The sequence below is a fragment of the Ursus americanus genome, chromosome 14 (assembly GCF_024610735.1).
Source record: "Ursus americanus isolate L20-20 chromosome 14, mUrsAme1.1.p, whole genome shotgun sequence".
NCBI lineage: Eukaryota > Metazoa > Chordata > Mammalia > Carnivora > Ursidae > Ursus > Ursus americanus.
This window is the reverse complement of record NC_142140.1, coordinates 50,570,910-50,591,934: the sequence shown is the minus strand read 5'-3', so window position 1 is coordinate 50,591,934 and position 21,025 is coordinate 50,570,910. Positions and strand designations below refer to the sequence as shown.

Genomic DNA, 21,025 nt, shown 5'->3' with positions numbered 1-21,025 from the left:
TCAGGAGGGTTACAGGAAGTGTGGAGCTTTTAAAGCCCCTCCCTTGTGGGAGAGGCCACAGGGGGCCAGCTCTCCTCTGCTGAGAAAGCCAAGGTCAGGGTTTCTCAGACAGTGTCCCCAGGGCCACCTGCCTCAGAATCGTCTGGGCTGAACTGGGTTGTGATAGGCTCCCTCTTGGGTCGCTGTGGGGGCACACTATGGCCAGAGAGGACAGAGGCTGGACCAGGGCGGGGGCCGCGGGGAGCTGGTGGGTTCTGGCGGCACTGAGGAGGCAGAGCCGAGAGGTCTTGCTCAAGGGTGGGTAGCACAGGAATCCACGCCAACCCAGGACTGGGGGTGGTATTCATTAGGATGAAGAAGTCTCAAAAGAGGGTGGATTGGATGGGGGGGTGGGGGGAATCCAGGGTTCTATTTGGCCATGCTGGCTTGAGAGGCCCGTTCAATCCTGAGCGCATGGGTCACAGGTGGCTGGGGTTCAGGGCCACAGCCCAGGGCGCAGACCGCAACGTGGGCGCACTGTTAGCACCGAGGTGGCAGTGAAAGCTGAGACACTGGACTAGGGCACCATGAAGGGAGATGAGGAGGAAGCAGCAAAGGGGCGGAGAAGGGAGGCAGGGAAGTGGGTAGAGACCAGGGGAGGGGGCGGTTCTGGGAGGAAGGGGACCAGTGTGTCAGGCGCTTCCCAGGGACCGAGGAAGAGGAGTACCAAGAGTGACCAGCAGACGGACAAGATGGGAGCTGTGGCTGACTCCAAATGGGGCGCTGTGGGGGAAAGGCAGAGGCAGCAAAGGAGAGAGCACGAGTTAAGGAAAGGAGGGTGAATCCTTCACGGAATGCTGACTTAAAAGGAAGTGAAGACGTGGGCAGCAGCTGAAGGGGGACAGGAACTGCGGTTTCGGATTAAATCGGGAACCTTTTCAACTCTGCAAGCTGGTGGGAAAGATTTGTAAGCGAGGGACCGAGTGATGAAGCCCTGGGGGGGATGGCCTAGGATTCACAGAGCCGGTGGCTGCAGACGACCCTGGCAGCTGTGAGGCTGGCTCAGGGAGATGGCATTCTTCTTGATATGTGTTGGCACCTGTCCCCAGTGAGACAGGCAGCGGGGTCAGGGGTAAGGAGCATGGAATGAGACAAGACGACGGAGGTAGGGGAAGGTTTCTTGCGGGGGTGGGGGACATGTTGGTGAGAAAACCTAGTAGGATAACTGGGCAGTGCTGGGAACCCGCTGGAGATTTGTGGCCTGGGGACCCTGGCCACATCCACAGCTGGTGCTCTCAGCATGGCTCTCACGTGACATCCCTCCAGACCAGTCCCTGAGGTAAAGAGCCACCACCCTGAGCCCCCACCCTGAACCCTCTCTGGGGACCTCGACACCGCCAGGAGCCTAAAGGATGCTGCTCAGGGCCTCAGCTACATCTGTTCTGGTCCCATGGGGCCACGTCAGTTGCCACGTGTCACTCCATATTGTCCCATCTTCCTAAACCCAATCTTGACCTGCCCATTCCACAGCCTCCCAAGATGGCTTTATGATTCCCATCCCTTCCTTTTCCATTCTGGAAAGATTGGGCAGCGGGGGGTAGGAGGTCACCACATCCTCCCCCCTCCATTGAGCACACTGGAAACAACAAATGATACCCAGTCCTGGTCTGAGCTCCACCTTCTCAGGGGAATGACTGCCTGTCCTGACCCTCTGCTCCCAGTTCCTTCTGCTCGGCCTATCTCCATCCTGGAGGGAACTGGGGCATGAGGAAGATGGTCCAGGCAGGAACCATGGAAGCCACAACCTGAGATTCCCGGTCACTTTCTCCACAGCCATAAGGGGAGACCACAGTGAGAAACAGGGGTTCTTAGCCACATGATCACGAAATTGCCCAACCAACGGCTTCCCTCGGCCCCTGGGTCCTGCCAGGACCTCCTGTCTGACCTCCCTGAAATGCCTCCGTGAATACCTCCCGTGTATCCCCTGAGCTCACAAAGCTGTTACCAGACCTTTATGGATGAGGACACAGGCAGAGCGGCCGAGAGGCTGGTAAGAAATGAGGCCAGGCCAGGAGTGCAGCGGCCGGGCGCTCAGCCTCCATCTCCAGGAGGTGTTTGCAAACTTTAAGTCCACCCACCCTTTCCTCAAGCGGCAGTTTACTTGGGGAAAGAGACAGAAGCAGCCCTAAGAGCTGCCCTGGTGGGAAGGAGTTGAGGTGGACAGAAGCATCATTGCTTGGCCTGAAGACTCCTTCCACAGAAACACCCCCCAAGTCCCACCCAGGAACCGCAGCAAGTTTGAAAGCTGCCGTGCTGGTGACAGGCATAGTGACAGTGGGAGGGCATCACGGTGCCCCCCCCCACGCCCAGGATGCCGGACTCCCCAAACTCCTCTCCAAGTTGTTCACAGAGCATCCTGGCTCCAAGCACATGTCCACTTACCAGAGACGGTGACCACGATGTACTGCTGGGACGCCGGGGACGGGGTGGGCGCGCCCGCGGGCTGTGAGGGCGTGGGGGTGGCCGGGAGCTCCGTCACATACTGCTTCTGGCTGCCCGGTGGCTGCGCCTGGGGCTGGGGGCTCTGCAACTCAGTGACATATTGGGGCTGGGGGGTAGCAGCGGTGGCAGGCGGCTGGGGGGGCTGGGGCGCCGCTGGCGGCGGCGGTGGCTGGGGCGGGGCCTGTGGTGGCTGGGATGGTTGCGGGGCTGCCTGTAGCTCAGTAACGTACGCTGGTGTTGCCATGCCAACAGTGGGGAAAATGATAATAAATAAGGCTTTTTTTTTTTTCTTCCTTGGGAAGAAGAAGAGGAGGAGGGAAACAGAAAAAAAAAAAAAAAAACAAAAGAAGGAAAAACAAGAATTAATCTACAAGCAGAGGAAACAGGGACAGTTCCCGGCTCCCTAGAGACACGTTTAGGTTCCTCACTAACTTAATTAAATCTGGAGGCTGGTGGCCAGATACAACCAACTCATCAGGGCAGGGGAACTGGTTATGGACAGGCTGGTCTACGCCTCTTCCACTCACCCCCAGCCAGGACTTCTGCCTTCTTCCTTCCCAGCCCCTGGTGCCTGGAGGACCCCTGTGTCAAAGCTGGGTGGGGGAGCGTGGGGTCCTGGGCCCTCGCCCAGAGACAAACGGTACATTTCTCCTGAGGGCTCCTGCAGACTGGACGCACTGTGCTGAGTGCTTTCTCTACATTATTTCATTTTAAACTTTGCAACAACCGTGTCTGGGTTTGGGTTTGCTCTGCCAGATGAGCAGCAGAGGCTCAGAGAGGTTGAGGAGATTGCCCCAGGCCACACAGCAGGCTGAGGCGGAATCCTGGGCATTCTGAGTACTTGAGTAGTTGGCTAACTGCTAGAAGGTAAAGTCGTGGGGAAAGCGGTCTCCTGGCCAGCCTGTCCCAGTTCCCTACATGCCTGCTATCTCGGCTTGGATGCTTGGCTGAGTCTCATTCCCAGTGGTGTGCCAGAAAGGGAGAGGTGTTTGAGTCCAAAAAGCCCTTAGAGCAGCTTGTGGCCACAGGGGCTTTCAGGCCCTTGAACAGACCAAGTGCCCTTCTGAGTCTAGGGGCCCTGGGCCGAGAGCAGGCCTGGGTCACAGGGCAGGCTCAGCAGTCACTGCTGACCTCAGAATGGGGCCGGCTCAGCCAGGCAGCATCGCTGGCTGCTAAAGGGTCATGTTTCCGCTCCCGGGTCCCGGGCTACGCACCCTGTCCCTCGTGCTGAGCTCTGTCCCTTCTAGCTCACCGTCCCCCTCCCAGTGCTAAGCGCCCCCTCCCTCTCACCCAGCCCCGCCTCACCAGAAGATGAGCAAACGGTCTCCCCGCTGCCCACACTAATGGGTGCCACCCCAACGCCGGGGCATCTGAGGACGGCGGAACACACACTTGAGTGGCGAGGAGGAGAAGCTCCAGCCCCCATACCTTCGTGGCCCCTGCCTGGCCCAGGGAAGTGTTTGAGTTTGACAGCCCTGCCTATGGTCGGTCGCCTGTGACGCTGGCGGGCACTCCAGTCCCCGCGGGCCACTGAACCAGAGGCTCTTCTGCACGAACCCGGGAGCACCTGTGTGCCGTCATGCGCCAGCAGGCGGCTCTCCAGCCCGTGTGACTACGAGTGGGATTTGCAAGGGGAAGGGGGGGTGGGGAACAACTGCTGCTGGTTGACCAGAAGCCCCAGGAGCCTCCGCTGTGCTCACCTCTGCACCGCAGCCCCATGAGTGAGGAGCCACCACGGCCATTTTACAGATGAGCAAAACCATGTGAAGGGTGCCCAGCAACGGGTAAGGAGACGACTTGACCCCAGGTCTCTCTGACCCCCGGATGTGTGCTCTTAGCCCCCAGCCCTACTCGGAGCCAGGCATGGGGCTTGTTTATTTCTCACAATCAGTAGACAGCATCTTCCCTGGTTTTCAGACGGGGAGACCTGAGCCCCACCCACAGAGATTAAACACCTGCCACACACAAGACAAAGTCGCTTTCCCCCAGCCCCGGTCCTCCCAAACTCCTTCCTGCCAGCATCAGAGGGGCTGCCTTCTGGGGGCTCCTCACACCACTGGGTCCAAACTCTCTGGTCCGGCTCAGGAGCTTGAGTCACTGCAGCTGATCGGTGTCCAACTGCCCGGTGTCAGACCCACTTCAACATGAACCCTGACCTGTCTCTTCATTCACGAACACATTACTGACCTTCCTCCAGGCCTCAGTTTCCCCATCTGTACTGAGGATGATGAGGACACCAATTCATAGGGCTGTTGTAAGGACCCGACAAGATAAGCCCAGAGCCCAGTAAGCGCTGAGACGCAGAAGCCACTATTATCATTGTCACTGGACAAATACCCGTGCCAGGTAGAGGTGGAGAGGGGGGCAGGGGGAGGAGACACACACATTCCTCGGGCTCTTAGAAGGAGGTACCCAGGGGGAATCCAAGTCTGGTGTTCATCGGCATTACCTGGGGAGCTAGTTAAATGCAGGTTCCTGGGCACCACTGCCCAGGGAGTCTGGGATGGCCCCAGAGTCTGCCGTTTGAGCTAACCCACCCTCGGGATGATTCTGAGCCCGCTGGCCCTGGGAGAACTCTCTGAGAAACCCTGGCGTGGGCTTTCTGAGCCCTAGCAGAGCTTGCTCCTGTGGTACCCCCCACAAGGAAAGGGCTTTAAAAGCTCCACACTTGCAGGTGCTTTCTCCTCCTTGAGGTACAAAGCCCGCAAGCCCCAACCCTTCCACTCAGGGGCAGGGGAAGGAGGCAACAGTGAAAGCTGAAAGGCCAAGCTTGAAAAGGTGAAGGGGAGATTAATGAAACAGTTAAACCCACTTCTTTATTGGAGGCCTTCTCAGGACTGTCATTGTCAATCTCTAGGAAGGGCAATACAGGAAACAAGTGTCCCACAATTATTCAACCAGGGAGCCCTTTTCTTCCCATTTGTGGATGACTAGGGCAAGCAGAGGTCTGCAGGGTACTCTCTAGAGAGAAATCAGTCACATATTTAAACAGCATGAGAGTCCTTTCTTTACAGAGTAGGGCGCACAAAACAAGGGAATCGCTCAGCAAATCCGTTCCTTGGCAATGACACTGCTGAGAAAAGCACCAATGGCTGCACCTATCTTCAAAGCCAACAGCTGTTTTTGGAGAATCTCTGAATCAATTAGATCAGGGGCCGGCAAACTTCTGTAAAGGGCCACAGCCAACATTTTTGGCTTTGTGGGCAGACAGCCTCTGTTGCAACTACTCAACTCTGCCACTGCAGTGTGAAAGCAGCTACAGATAACACGTAAACAAATGAGCATGGCTATGTGCTGATAAAACTTTATTTATAGACACTGAGAACTGAATTTCATATAGTCAGCACATGTCCTAACATTTTATTCAGGCCACAAAATATACTCCTTGTAATTTTCTTCCCCATTTAAAAGCATAAAAATCATTCTTAGTTCACAGGTCATGCAAAACCAGGTGACAGCCATCGTTTGCTGACCTCTGGTTTGGACGCCAGATTCTATAACCAAATGGTTTACATCTTGGACAAGGCCCTCCTAAGGAAATGAAAAGAAAACTCCCTTTCCTCATCTGCAGACTGGCTTCGATGAGGGACTTGCAGGGGAGAAGGGAGATTAAATCTAAGGCTGTGGGCTTCCTTTATCCTCTATATCCAGTTAGTTTTTAACACTCTTCAATGGTTCCTTCAAAATAGATCCTAAGGCTGGACATTTCTCTCCACCTTCATCAACACCCTGCTACTCTGAGCTGTCTTCAACTCTTGCCTGGACTGGCTCCTAGCTCCACTCCTGCCTCTACAGTCCTTAAGACCCTTTGAGGGCACCTGGGTGGCTCAGTCTGCTAAGCATCCGCCCTTGGCTCGGGTCATGACCCCAGGGTCCTGGGATTGAGTCCCACATCGGGCTCCCTGCTCAGCGGGGAGCCTGCTTCTCCCTCTACCCCTTCCCTCTGCCTGTGCTCTTGCTCTCTCTCTGTCTCAAATAAATAAATAAAATCTTTAAAAAAAAAAAAAAAGATCCTTTGAAAGCACAAATCCTATTTGTCACCCCTTATTCAGAAGGCTCTTATCACAGAGACAAAATAAAATCCAGAGCCCTTCCCAAGTGTTATGGGGCCTTGAGGTCCTTCCTATCTTACTTTGAATGTTCTAGGCAAACTGGCTCTTGCTCCTAGAATGCTCCAGGCCTCTGCCTGCCCCAGGACCTTTGTACCAGACTCTTCCACCTGACTGACATGCTCTCCTCACCTCTACCCCCATGCTCCACTGCTGGCTGCCTCTTATCATCCAGATCTCAACTTATATGTCACCTTCTTGGGTCTCAAGTGTGCTCTCCTCCCCCAACCCCAAGCACTCTGAAGCACATACTCCTGTTTTGTTTTCTTCCTGGCTCTGTATTTCCTGGTTTATTTTCTTATTCATAGTTCCCCTTCCCTCCATGACCAGAAATGCAAGCTCCCCAGGAGCAGAGACCTGGCCTGCCTTGCCCATTACTGCCCCTCTAGCTCCTAGAACACTGATGCGCACATAGTAAGGGCTCGATTTTTCCTGTCAAATATGTGTCCACAGGCCAGGAGCACCCTGCTAGTGAGTGTCAAAGGCCAGTTTGAGCCTACGAATTGACGAGCCCTTGTGAGCAAGTTCCTGCCTCCTGCCTCTGCCAGCAGCAGGCTTATGCAGCAGGGGCGGCGATGCCCCCGGCCCAGAACGGGCTCCCCGGCCCAAGAAGAGTATCATGCACTGTGCAGTTGCTATCTGCTGACTGCGTCCCTCGGGGAGTCTGCCTGGCCCATCCCTGAGCTATTGAGATGTGTATGGGGAGGGAAAGGCAAGGACTTCAGCTCCAGAGACACCATTCCCACGACACCCACACCCCTGGCTCACCCAGCTGCCTCCTGGAAGCCTTGGGGCTGAGTCTGGGCCCAGGCCCAGGAGAATTTTTCTTTTTGGCTACTCTCCTAAAGCGGCAGAAAGGCTATTCAGGAGCAAGGGGAATGACACTTTCTCACTAGAAACTGGAATCCTGGTATCCAGCTTCCTGGGATCTCTGTCATCAGCCCACACAGCCCAGCAAGTGAGTCAACCTTTAAAGCCACTAGGCTCTCACCCAATTCAGAATGATAAAAATAAATGCAAGCGGTGTAATTCAGAGGGCTGAGCAGGAAGGGCCAATCATGAGAATACCAGTGGCAGCTAAGAGAGTTTGAGCACTTACTAGGTATCTGATGCTCAACACGTATTCTTATACGAGATCCATAACACAGCAATAGGAGCTTAAAATTACTACCAAGGATCACTGCCCCTAGCTTAGACAGGAGGAAACTGAGGTCCAGAGAAGTAAAGTAAGGCATCCAAGAGCACAGAGCTAGAAAGCAGGTGATTGTTTCCAAAAGCAAACCAAACCAGTGCTCTCTACCCTCGTCAAAAGATCCCTCTGGGCTTGGACCCTTCAAATATAAAAGTTATGGCAGGGGAGAGGCAGTTAACAAGCCTAGATGATCGGTAACATAACCTTCTGCTCAAAGTTTGCCTTTCCAACAGGTGGTGATGACCTTTCAGGCAAACTTGGTATTTCCAGATTTGTACTGAAAATTAATCTCCACACTTCCTAACTTTCAAAGGGGTCCTCCTACCACCTCTCAAAGAGGGCCTGGTCTAGAAAAGTCCCTGGAGAAGTAAGACACCCCCCCCCACCTTATCTCAAATTCTTGAGGGAAAGCTTTAGGAGAGCCTGAAACAGTCCTTCTCCTTGAAGTTTATTGATTTTAAAAGAAAACGGCTGCAATTTGCACACCACCACTCTGCTCTGCTGACGCCAAGCCCCAAAGCAAGACAGAGAATAAGCAAAGTGGACCTGGCCCAGCTGGCTGTTTGAAAAAAATAAATTCTTCCCCAAGCTGGCAGATCTTGCTGCCCGGCAAAGCAGTCGCTCAGATTCTCCTGTAACAAACATGGAACACTTTCCTTTCTCTCTGATCTTGATGTCCCGCTCCTGCCCACGTGGCTCTGGAGGCTGGTACCTCCTTAGTGACATGTGACCCAGTTGACACCAACTTGATTGACACAAAAACATGTGTCTGGCCAAGAGAAGCAGCTTAAGAAATGTTAAGAAACTTCCTCCGGCGCCATTTGCTTCCCATTCCCAGAAAGGGAGACCGTGATGGACAGAATGGTTAGAAATCATCCCAGCTCCAGAAACAAGTCCTCTGCCCAGGGACAACACCAGATCTAAGAGAGCAGCCCATAGAGAAGCAATCAAGTTTCTGTTCTGTCTCAGTCACCCGAGATCACTCCTCCCTGCCATGGGCTCCGATTCTGCAAACCTCTCCAGGCTGGAGCCATATTCCTAGCCCACAGCTTCTCCACGAAACTTTGTTTCCCTTTGCCTTCTCTCAGAGAGAAGGCGGCAGATTTAGGAGCAGACAGCAGTGTTGAAATCAAGATTAGCTAACAGTTCTATCAAACCACATTCAAAACAGCACATGGGGTAAAAGTTCAAAGATGAGCCCTAGAGAAATTCCTGAAAGGAGTTAGGAGTCCCTGAAATGCAGAAAAGGGACGATAGCAATGATTCTCCCCACTTTACAGGATGGAAAACTGAGGCCTGAGATGCGGCAGACAGTGTGTACTGGGAATGACTGGGCGGGGGGGGCTTCTAAAGCGACGCGGCACAGGTGGCCTCCCATCCCTTTGGGATGTGGTAAGGCCCAGGCGGCAGCTGCCCCACCCGGTTCCCCCCGGCACTCGCCGGCCCCGCCCACACCTTACGACCTGGCCCCGCCCACTCACCTCGGCCCCGCCTCGCCCCTCCCTCGCTCCCATTGGCCCAGCCTCCCCAGGCCCGCCTCTCCGCACCTCCCAACATATAAAAGCCCCCCGCCCCGTCCGGCCGACCTCCACTAGCCGCCAGCCTGGTAGCACCCGCCCCTCGCGGGGGCTGGGCCCCGGACCCCAGGGGCGGGTGGTGTCGCCCCAGCCGGGCCCCGGCCCCCTCCCCCACGGCCCCGACAGTCGCCGCCGCCATTTTGACCGCCCGCCCCTTCCCCCCGGACTGTGATTACAGCGACACCCGCCGCCCGGGCCCCGCCACCCTCCCTGGCCCGGCCCGCCACTCCGGGGCCGCCCCGGTTACCTCGGCTTCTTCCTACTTCTGTCCGCAGAAGGGCTTTCCAGAGGTCTCGGAGGCGATGTTGGGAGGGGGACGGAACGTGCTGGGGTCCCCGGGCCGGGCAGGGGGGGGTGGGGGTGGGGGTCGGCCGGGCGGTTGTTGTTGTTGACTCGCGTTGCCGGGTTGCTTGGTCGCCACGACTACCGTGGCTATGGCGCCTCCGTTTCCCTCACCGGGGCAACTGTTGCTACCCACCCTACACACGTCACGAGCGGGGGCGGAGTCCCGAGTGATTGGCGGCGCCGAGAGAAGTGATTGGACGGCGCTAGGTCCTGCTGCTAAGCTATTGGTCCCAAGTCACGCTTTTCAACACCCTCTCGACTTCTCGGCGCTCTGATTCATCGGTGTGCATGTCCATCAAAGGAAACTGAGCCCTCAAAAGCAGGAGAACCCGTCACTCCCGCAAGGAAGCAGAGGCCTAAGAATAAAGGGGTGGGGTCTGTGAGGTAGGGATTGGTTTGCGGCTGTAAAACCTGCCTTATGGTTCAGTTAAAAGGACGTCAATCTATTCCAAAGGTTTGCCGCGCTCTCTAGCTGGGAACCGCACGCATGCGCGGCACGCAAGGCCAACTGGGAATGGTAGTCCGCTCTGCGTACTTTAAACGCCTTACCAACTATAAAAGGCGAGAAAGGAAAGCTCTCTTCCTTCAGACTTCTCCCCCGGTGGGTCAGTTCCTGGCCTCGCGCGCTTACGTCACGGGAGGAATGCGGTGACGTGTCTGCTCTTCTGTGACGTCTGCGGCGGGGCGGGGCTAGGGGGTTCGATGACGTCACTGGGCGCTCTTCCCCTACCCCCATTGCCCTCTGGTGGTGGGATGGTCGTGGGGAGCGAAGGTGGGGTTCGATCCCAGGTCCCATCCCCCGAGCAAACTTCCCCCGCCGCACCACCCCCGGCCACCTCTGCCTAGACCCGGCCTCCGCGCCTGCTCCCGCCTGCCCGCCCTCCCGAGCCGGGAAAGGTCACTGCTGCCGGGACAGTCGCGGCTATCTCGGCCCCGCAGGCGGTGCGGAGGGCCCTGGGAAAGGTCTCCCGCAGGCGGAGGATTTAATTAGAGGCTTCCATCGCGGGCGATAAGCAAAGGTCGGCGCCCAGCCCCTCCCGGGGGAGCTCGGGCTGCCCCGCAGGGCTCCACACCGCCCCCCCCTCCAATTCCGCTCCCCAAGACCGTCTTCCTCGCCTCAGTTTCCGCAGGGGAGAAGTGACAGAAGCGAGTTAAGGTTCGGGTTAGCGCGCCTCGGGCGCAAAAACTCAATCATCAAAATAAATGACATTCTAATCCAATATTTTTTCCAATATTTAAGTATCAAAATTAATGGGAAAAAAATAAATCCATGATGAGCAAAATACCGAAATTTTAAATAAAGGTAGGATCCACCAGGACTGGGATTAAGGTGTGGTGAGTCATGCAAGTGCAGGATCAGATCTTGTCTTTTACTTTTTTGAAAATATTTTAATCATCGAATTTTTTGCTTTAAGTTTGATTTTTCAAAATATTGTCTTGATAAGTGAGGTTATTGGCACCCCGTTCTTCAATTTTTGTGCCCTAGTCTCCACTAGAGACAGTGAGGAAAATAAAAGCCAAGATTCAGAGCCCATGGTTCTAATTCCACTTCTGCTGTGTGACAATGAGACAGAGTGGCTCTATCTCTGAGCTTCTGTTTCCTGGTTCAATCAATTTCACCCTTCTTGTGTGCAAGGCCCAGGCTGTAAAAGTAAAGAAAGCAGACAAATTCTTAGACGTTGCATTCTACTAGCGGAGACACAATTATTAGTGAAATTAATACTTGAGATAGGTTTATAAGGGCTGAAAGAGCAACGTGAGAGGGTGTGGGGGAGGAGTGAGAGGGTGCTGTAGCCTGTGTCCCCTGAGGAGGGGTCATGCAAAGTGAGCCTGAGTGGTGAGAAGAAGCGAGCCCCATAAAACCCAGGTGGAGGGGACTACAGAGGCAAAAGCCAGCAGGGGAAGGAACAAACATCTGGCTGGGGCAGAATGAGCAAAGAGGAAAATGTCAGGAGGTGAGGTCAGAGAAGTACAGGCAGCCAAATGACTCCTCAGAAATCCTCCCAACAACCCAGCAAAGTGGAATCCTCCTCCCTCCACTAGACAGGCAGGCAAACAGAATCTCAGAGGTGGAAGGTGCCCCCTCAGGATCATGCAGCTGGAGGCAGCAGAGCCCAGACAGCCTGGCTCCTTTTCTGGGACTTTCCAGTGTGCTTTCATGCCCCTGAATGTGACCCTCGGTGGAAGAGGAGAAGCAGCAGCAGTCCCAATCTGCCTGGAAACGCCGGCTGAGCTCCAGCCCTGACAAGTCCCCCCAAGAATTCACGAGACATCCAGGCATAAGGTGTCCGGGATAAATCCCAGCTGGCAGAGCAAAGTCCTGCAGCTGCTGTGAGACAGGTGGAGGTCCCAGGGCCATCCCTGTGGGGAGTGGGGACTAGAAGCCCTATTTCCACCTCCCTCCCATTTCCCCACCTTCCCGACATTCCTAAGCCCCAAGATGGGCACAGCCAAGCCTGAAATCATTTCTTCAATCACAAATATTCATTATAAGCCTTTGTGGCAAGGAAGGCAGTGTGGGCTAGAAATGTTCTAATTTGTTTTTATCTGATAGTAGTTGCATGGGTATACAGATATAAAGATTCCCTGAGCTCTCCATTCAAAATATGTGCACTTGGGGTGCCTGGGTGGCTCAGTGGGTTAAGACTCCGACTCTTGATTTCAGCTCAGGTCATGATCTCAGGGTCATGAGATCAAGCTCTGCGCAGGACTCTGCACTCAGCGTGGAGTCTGCCCGTCCCTCTACTTCCGTTCTCCCCCTGCTCGCGCTCTCTTTCTCACTCAAGTAAATAAATAAAAAGAAAATCTTTTTAAAAAATCTGTGCACTTTATGTATGTTATGCTCCAATTTGAAAGTTGAAAACACATACACACATTATACCATTGGAAGCAGCGCTTGACCAACTCCTTTCTGGAACATTGGTAATGAAAAGTAAGGAATTAAGGATGGTCTTGCCTCCCCAGTATCAGCTGTAGTGGTCATTGAACAGTCTAAGAAGAATGCCAGCTTAAAAATTTAGAAGGAATTAGAAAAATCACCAAGTTGCAAAAGCCAAGGAAATAATTGATTTGGGCAGTGATCAGCAATAGGCATTATAAAGCATCAGGTGAAGGGATGATGGGAAGCAAAATATGCAGAGAGTGATGGATGGCTCTCTGGGTGTAGGGGAGTGGTCTTCATCACGGAGACCAGACTGTCACCAGTGTCAGCTGCGATGAAACTCAGCATCACAGTAAAGGGACCTGCAGCCTCAGAAGTAAGCTCACAGTTTCCCCTACAACCCATCTTGCCAAAATGTTAAATCTGACTCAACCTAACACCCAGTGTGCACAAGATGGAAAGAATAGAGAGACAAGTTAAATGACAACATCAGGGGCACCTGGATGACGCAGTCTGTTGGGCATCTGACTCTTGGTTTCGGCTCAGGTCGTGATCTCGGGGTCATGGGATCGAGCCCCGTGTCGGGCTCTGAGCTCAGCAGGGAGTCTGCTCACGGTTCTTCCTCCCTCTTCCTCTGCCCCTCCCTGCCCTAAAATAAAATGTAAAAAAACCCAAAAAACAAAAAACATCCGGAAGCAACAGACGAATCCAGAGGGTTGGGGTGTCTCTTCAACGAGTCAGTCCTGGAAAAAAGGAGTGGGGACTTTTCTAGAGCCAAATTGTTCTTTGTGGTGGGGGGTGGCTGTCCTGTCCATTGTAGGGTATTGAACATAATCCCTGGCCACCACCCACTAGACACCAGTAGCACCCTCCGTCCCCAGGTATGACAACCAAGCAGGTCTCTAGACAGAGCCAAATGTCCTTGGAGATACCACGCTAGAGGATGACAGCAACTGACAGAAGGACATGGGGTTCCCAGCTGTCATCCTGCAGAGACAGACGTTCTCTTATTTAGGCCAGTTAGGGGGGCTCTGTTAAGCCGAGAGAACTGTGACTTGGTAATGCTGTTCTGCATTTTTATATTCATTGAAAGTTTTGCACCAGGTAAGGCAAAACTCATTGAAGCGGGAAGCTGGAGGCAATGTAGGTGTCCATCTTTCTGGAAAGATGAAATCAAAAGGCTGCATGATATAGAATACTAAGCCGACGGTGAAACCAAGTAGCTCTTAAGAAATATAGTGCTAGTGGGGTGAAACCCGGACACCGTAACATTTTAAAATATGGCAACCTTGCTCCTGACCCAAGTGCCAAGAGAAAGAGATCTCCACAGAGTTTTGCTAAAAGGGAGAAAAAAAAAAAGTTTAAAACTATCTACTAATGTGCCAGCTAGTAACGAGAGTCTGACACTGGGTGCATTGAAATGCAAACAAGATATCCTCCTGTTATACTGGCAAATTGTCATAAAAAAAAAAAAGCTGGTGCATTTCTGCTTATTATACATGAAGTGTTATGAATGATTAGCAGACTAGTTCTAACAAACTTTTCAAACTACAGGATAGGGTCAAAGAAAGAATGAATTTTTAATATATGAATACCGTGCAGATATATCCGTGGATAAAAGGAATATAGTGTCAGGGGCACCCATGCAAACAGGGTTTGGGAACTATGTTGCAAGCAAGGTTTTGATGAGTTAAGATGATCTTGGGAAACGACTGCTTGGAGTATTGCATCATCAGAGCCAAAGGAAAGGGTGGAAAAAAAGGAATGAACCGAGATTTAAAAATGAAAACAACAAAAGTCTGAAAGGTGATCCCCTAATTATTTGGGCTTCTAGAGAAAACGTCTGGGGCACATGCATATCTGCACGAACTTATGTCCACCTATTCCCACCCGTGAAGTGGTCAGACAATTTTTGTTGGGAAGAGGCTGAGAGAAACAAGTTAATGACAGCTTTGACGCTCTTAAGAAAAATGCAACGTATCCCCGAGCTAAAGGATACAGATGAAAATTCACTAGGCAACTTGTACAAACACACAAGGTAGGGGCATCTGGGTGGCTCAGTCGGTTAAGCGACTCCCTTCCGCTCAGGTCATGAGCCCAGAGTCCCAGGATTGATAAAAATCTTTAAAGATTTTATTTATTTATTTCAGAGAGACAGAGAGAGAGAAAGCATGAGCAGGGGGGAGGGGCAGAGGGAGAGGGAGAGCAGGGAGCCTGATGCAGGACTCAATCCTAGGACCCTGGGATCATGACCTGAACAGAAAGCAGATGCTTAAAAACCAAGCCACCCAGGCACCCTAAATAAAATCTTAAAAAAAAAAAAAGCATACAAGATAAACATATAAACATACAAAATGCTACCTCCTGTTGTTCAAGAATGTATACCCGTTCAGGAACACATGGCAAATGCCTTAGAGATTCTGGCAAAGATTTGGGAAGAGCAGGGAACTGGGGATGTGGGATGAAATTAGACCAGTGAGGGCTTTGCCTGGATCAGCAAAGGTAGGATAGTGTGTGGGGAGAGACTTGGCTGGGTGAGACCTAGACTCACTGGCATTTGGGGAGCATATAACCAGTTGCAAAAGGCTGAGGGCCAATTGGGAGGTGAGGCATGGAGACAATGAATATAGGTTAGATGTATTTGGGTCAGGAAAACAGATTCTAAATCTGCACTGTCTAATATGGTAACTACTAGTCTAGTGTAGCTACTTTTATGGGGAGGGGATACCACTTATTTCTTTTTCTTGCCAAATTGCTCTGGCTAAGATTTCTAGTACTGTCTTGAATAAAAGCAGTGAGAACAGGTACCCTTGTCTTGTTCCTCTGTTAGAGTCAAAGCTTGCAGTGTTTCACCAGTGAGTATGGTGTCTGCTGTGGGCTTGTCATAGATGGCCTGTCTCGTGCTGAGCTACGTTCCCTCTATGCCCAGTTTGTTGAGAGTTTTCAGCGTGAAAATATATTGAATTTTGTCAGATGCATTTCTGCATCTATAGAGACGATCGTATGACTTTTATCCTTCATTTTGTTAATGTGGTGTATCACACTGATTTGCAGACATTGAGCCATCCTTGCATCCCTAGAATAAATCCCACTTAATCGTGGTGTGTAAGCCTTTAGATGTATTGCTGAATTCGGTTCACTAATATTTTGTCGAGGATTTTTGTACCCATGTTCATCAGGGATATTGACCTGTAATTTTCCATGTGGCTATTAAAACTAAAAGTAACTAAAATAAAAATACAATGAACAATTTAGTTCCTCATTCCTCCCGAACACATTTCAAGCACCCAAGAGCCACATGTAGCTGGTGGCTACCATGTTGGAAAGCACAGATATAGAACACTCCCGCCATTGTAGAAAGTTCTCTTGGCCTAGGCTGCTCTAAACCATCTCTGAAAAGACATTTCAGAGGCTCAGGAAAATATGAATACATCTGTGGTGTAAGATGATACTGAAGAATGACTGTATATTTGTCTTTGTGTAAATGTCCTTATTTTTCAGAAAGGCATGTTACAGTATTTAGAGATGAAAAATGATGTCAGTAAGGTTGAAATGAGATGGTGTGTTTAAAGCACGTAGCACAAAACCAGGCACTCATCAAATCCTTAATAAATGTTAGTGTTAATTAATTTAAAAGTTTGGAGAAATGGCAAATTGGGAAAAAATATTTACAACTCTTTACAACCAGACAGTAAATTTCCTTCGTATATAAAGAACTCTTAGAATTGAGAAGAATAAGATGAACAATCCAAAACTAATGGACAGAGAAGGTGGCCAGAGAGGAAAGAGAAAATTATAAGAGCTCTGGAAGGCATGGAATATGTTCCACTGCACTTGTGGAAAGGAAATGCAAATTTTCTCTACTCTGACATACCATTTTTCATCTGTTATATTGGCAAAAGTCCGAAGGTTGATACACTCTGTTGGTGAGTCTATAGAGAAACAGAACTCTCATTAGTTGCTGGAGGGAGTGTGAATTAGTCGATCCCCCCAAAGGGAAAATTTGGAAATATCTATAAAAAGCACAAATGCACAGCTTGGATGGCTCCGTCGGTTAAGCACTGGACTCTTGGTTTCAGCTCAAGTCATGAACTCAGGGTCCATGAGGTTGAGCCCCACCTCCGGCTCCAAGCTCAGCAGGGGGTCTGCTTGAGATTCTCTCCCTCCCTCTACCCCTCCCCCTGTTCTCTCTCTCTCTCAAATAAATTTAAAAAACAAAACAAAAAAACCCACGGGGCGCCCGGGTGGCTCAGTAGCTTAAGTGTCTGCCTTCAGCTCAGGTCGTGATCCCAGGGTCCTGGGATCGAGTCCTGGGATTGAGTCCTGCGTCTGGCTCCCGGCTCAGTGGGCAGTTTGCTTCTCCCTCCGCCCCTCCCCACTGCTCATTTTCTCTCTCTCTCTCTCTCAAACAGATGAAATCTTAAAAAAATAAAAATAAAAAACAAATAAAATTTTTAAAAGGCACAAATGCACATATTCTTCAAGCCAGAAATCTCACTTTGGGGAATTTTTCTACTGATAACGCTTGCATGTGTGTGAAACGACGTGTCTACAAAGTTTTTCACTGCAGTGTTAGCTTAAAAACAGAGGGATGAAAAAATGTCTGTCTCTGGGAGTGAAATTACTACGGGGCATCCACACAACAGAATATTATGCAGCTGTAGAAAAATACCAGGGTGTGTGAAGAGAGTTTGTTTTATTTGCTTATTATTTATTTATTTTTAAAGATTTTATTTATTTATTTGACAGAGATGGAGCGAGCACAAGTAGGGGGAGCAACAGGCAGAGGGAGAGGGAGAAGCAGGCTCCCCCCTGAGCAGAGAGCCCAACTCCGGGCTCCAGCCCAGGACCCTGAGATCATGACCTGAGTCGAAGGCAGACGCTTAATGACTGCGCCACCCAGGCACCCCTACAATAAACAATTTTAAATGCTCCCTTTTATGTAAAAGCAGGTGTGTGTGGGGGGGAATAAGAACTTATATTCAGGGGCGCCTGGGTGGCACAGCGGTTGGGCGTCTGCCTTCGGCTCAGGGTGTGATCCCGGCGTTCTGGGTTCGAGCCCCACATCAGGCTCCTCCACTGGGAGCCTGCTTCTTCCTCTCCCACTCCCCCTGCTTGTGTTCCCTCTCTCACTGGCTGTCTCTCTCTGTCAAATAAATAAATAAAATCTTAAAAAAAAAAAAAGAACTTATATTCATATTTGTTTGTATGGATGCACAGAAATTCTGGAAAGACCCTCAGGGGGCACCTGGGTAGCTCAGGTGGTTAGGCAGCTGACTCTTGACTTCGGCTTAGGTCATGATCTCAGGGTCGTGAGATTGAGCCCCACGTCCGGCTTTGAGCTCAGTAAGGAGTCTGCTTGAGTATTCTCTCTTTCCCTCTCCCTCTGCCTCTCCCTCTGCTTGAGCATTCTGTCTCTCTCTCTCTAAAATAAATCAATCAGGGGTCCTTGGGTGGTTCAGTTGGTTAAGCATCTGACCTCAGCTCAGGTCATGATCTCAAGGTCCTGAGATTGAGTCCAGCATGGGGCTCCCTGCTCAGTGGGGAGTCTGTTTCTCTCTCTCCCTCTGCTTCTCCCCCTGTTTGTGCTCTCTTTCTCTCTCTCTCTGTCAGATAAATAAAAATCTTAAAATAATAAATAAATCTTTATTTAAAAAAAAGAAGAAGAAGTAAAGAAAGATACTCAGGAAATCAAGAGCAGTGGGTTACCTGTAGGGGAGAGGAGGGGTCTGAGATTGGCAGGGAGGTACTGCAGAATAAACATTCTCATACCATTTGTTCCTAGATGCACCAGAAGGTATTGACCATTACATAAGGATTAGTTAAGAAGTTTGGAGAAGGTGGCTTTGGAATTGGTAAAAGTTGGGTGCATTTTTATGCTGACCAAAAATCATAATGATGATGAAAATACTAGTGATACTGGGAGCACATAACATTTCCCGATTCTTACATTTTCTTAAAGATTTTATCCATTTATTTGAGATAGAGAGAGAGTGAGAGAGAGAGCACAAGCCGGGGAGGGAGAGGGAGAGAGAGAAGCAGACTCCTCACTGAGCAGGGAGCCCAAGACGGGGCTCGATCCCAGGACCCTGAGATCATGACCTGAGCCGAGGTCAGATGCTTAACCAACTGAGCCACCCAGGCGCCCCCTGATTCTTATGTCTTAGTTTCCTATGGCTGCTGTTACAGTTTGCCACAAATTGGGTGGCTTACAAAAACAGAAATTTATTCTCTTACAATTCTAGAGCCCAGAAGTCTGAAGTCAAGGCGTCAGCAAGGCCATGCTCCCTCCGGCTCTAGGGGAAGATCTTTCCATGTCTCTTCCAGCCTCGGTGGCTCCAGACATGACTTGGCTTCTCCGTGTCCATCATTCCAGTTTTTGCCTCGGTCTTGCCGTGGCCTTTTCTCTTCTGTCTGTGTCTTCAGCACCTGTCCTTGGATGTAGGGTCCAACCAGATAATCCAGGATGATCTCATCTCTACATCCTTAATTATGAATGCAAAGACCCTTTTCCCGAACAGTGTCATGTTCAAAGTTCCCGAGGGTTAGGACGTGGAGGTATCTTTGTGCAGGTGACATGCTAGCCAGTGCACTTACAGTGTGCCATGTGTGGTGCTGAACACTTGGCATAATTTCACCGAAGTCCCCAAACAGCCCCATGAAGGAAATATGCTTATTAACTCCATCTTCCCAATGAACTCAGAGAGGTGTCACGCCTTGCTCAAGGTCAGACGGGAACTGGAATTTGAATGCAACCATATTGGGCTCAAAACTCTGATTCTGGGGGCGCCTGGGTAGCTCAGTCTTTAGGCGTCTGCATTTGGCTCAGGGCGTGATCCCGGCGTTCTGGGATCGAGCCCCGCATCAGCCTGCTTCTTCCTCTCCCACTCCCCCTGCTTGTGTTCCCTCTCTTGCTGGCTGTCTCTCTGTCTGTCAAATAAATAAATAAAATCTTAAAAAAAAAAAAAAACCACCAAACTCGGATTCTGTGTAAGGCACAGAAGAGCCTTCTGGTTCTGGGCCTGTCAAAATCAGACGGGCAGCCATTACTTCCTGCCGTGATCTTTTCCAGCCGGTGAGCTAGGCACTGGGGATACGGAGAAAAGGGCAGGAGGTTGCGTCCCTGGAGAGTGGCTGGAAGAAGAGGAGGTGGAGGGGAGCCTATTATTCATCAGCCCTTTCAAAACAGTACAATCAGATATGACTCCAGCCTTCTGAAGCATTGCCTTGGCCCCAGACACCACAGGGGGCAACTGAGGCCAGGAGTGTGTCACGAAGAAAAGGACAGAGGACTCCAGTTTGAATCCAAAGGGAATGTGTCAGGTAGAAATAACATTCAAACAGCACTTACTGCCTGCCCCAGAATGTTTTAAGCTGCATTCATTAACTCTTCCCTATTTTACAGGTGAGAAAACCAAGGTACAGAGAGGTTAAGTGACTTGCCTATGGTCACACAGCAGGAAAGAGGCAGAGATGGGATTCCAACCCAGCTCAGCCCATCACCAGAGCCCCTATTGTTGTTTATTTAAGTTGGGGTGAAATTGATAACATAAAATTATCTGTGTTAAAGAGAACAATTCAGTCGCATGTAGTATGTTTGCGATGGTGAACAAGCACCACCTCGGTCCAAAATATTTCTACCCCCAAAGGGATGGCCGGTGGTTACTCCCCAGTCTGTCCTCCTCCCAGCCCCGGGCGACCACCAGTCGGCTCTCTGTCTCTATGAATGTGCCTCTTTGGAATATTTCAGATCAACAGAATCCCGTAATGTGTAACCTTCTGGCTCTGGCTTCTTTCACTCAGTGTAATGTTTTCAAGGTTCATCCACATTGTAACATGTATCAGAACTTTATTCCTTTTAGGGGCGCCTGGGTGGTTCAATGGGTGAAGTGTCTGCCTTCTGCTCAGGTCGTGATCCCAGGGCCCTGGGATCGAGCCCCGAGTCGGGCTCCCTGCTCAGTGGGAAGCCTGCTTCTCCCTCTCCCTCTGTGCTCTCTCTCTCTGTTAAATAAATAAACTATTTTTTTTAAAAAGAGCTTAATTCCTTTTCATGACTGACTCGTATTCCATTGTAGGGGTCTACCACATTTTTTATCCACTCCTCTGTTGATGGGAATTTGGGTCATTTCTGCTTTTTGGCTGTTGTGAATCGTGCTGCTATGAACACGTGTACCTGTAACATTGAAATGGTTAATTTTACGTATAGGAATTTTACCCCAGGGGCGCCTGGGTGGCCCAGTCGTTAAGCGTCTGCCTTCGGCTCAGGGCGTGATCCCGGCGTTCTGGGATCGAGCCCCGCATCAGGTTCCTCCACTGGGAGCCTGCTTCTTCCTCTCCCACTTCCCCTGCTTGTGCTCCCTCTCTCGCTGGCTGTCTCTCTCTCTGTCAAATAAATAAATAAAATCTTAAAAAGAAAAAAGGAATTTTACCCCAGTATTTG

The 21,025-nt window shown here is 50.9% G+C and overlaps 1 protein-coding gene across 3 annotated transcripts in view; it reads right to left on the bottom strand.

Annotated features, from left to right (window-relative positions):
- Positions 1–9,848, bottom strand: part of RFX1 (regulatory factor X1) — a 30,812-nt gene extending 20,964 nt beyond the window's left edge. For 2 of the 3 annotated variants that reach the window (XM_087867220.1, XM_045811948.2), the window contains exons 1-2: positions 9,607–9,848; positions 2,422–2,774 (exon numbers count right to left, since the gene is read on the bottom strand). In XM_087867220.1, the coding sequence (XP_087723346.1) occupies positions 2,422–2,725 (304 nt within the window). In that variant the 5' untranslated portion in view covers positions 2,726–2,774; positions 9,607–9,848. The remainder of the gene's footprint in view (positions 1–2,421; positions 2,775–9,606) is intronic. The other variant, XM_087867222.1, reaches the window with a different exon arrangement.
- Positions 9,849–21,025: the final 11,177 nt, after the last annotated feature.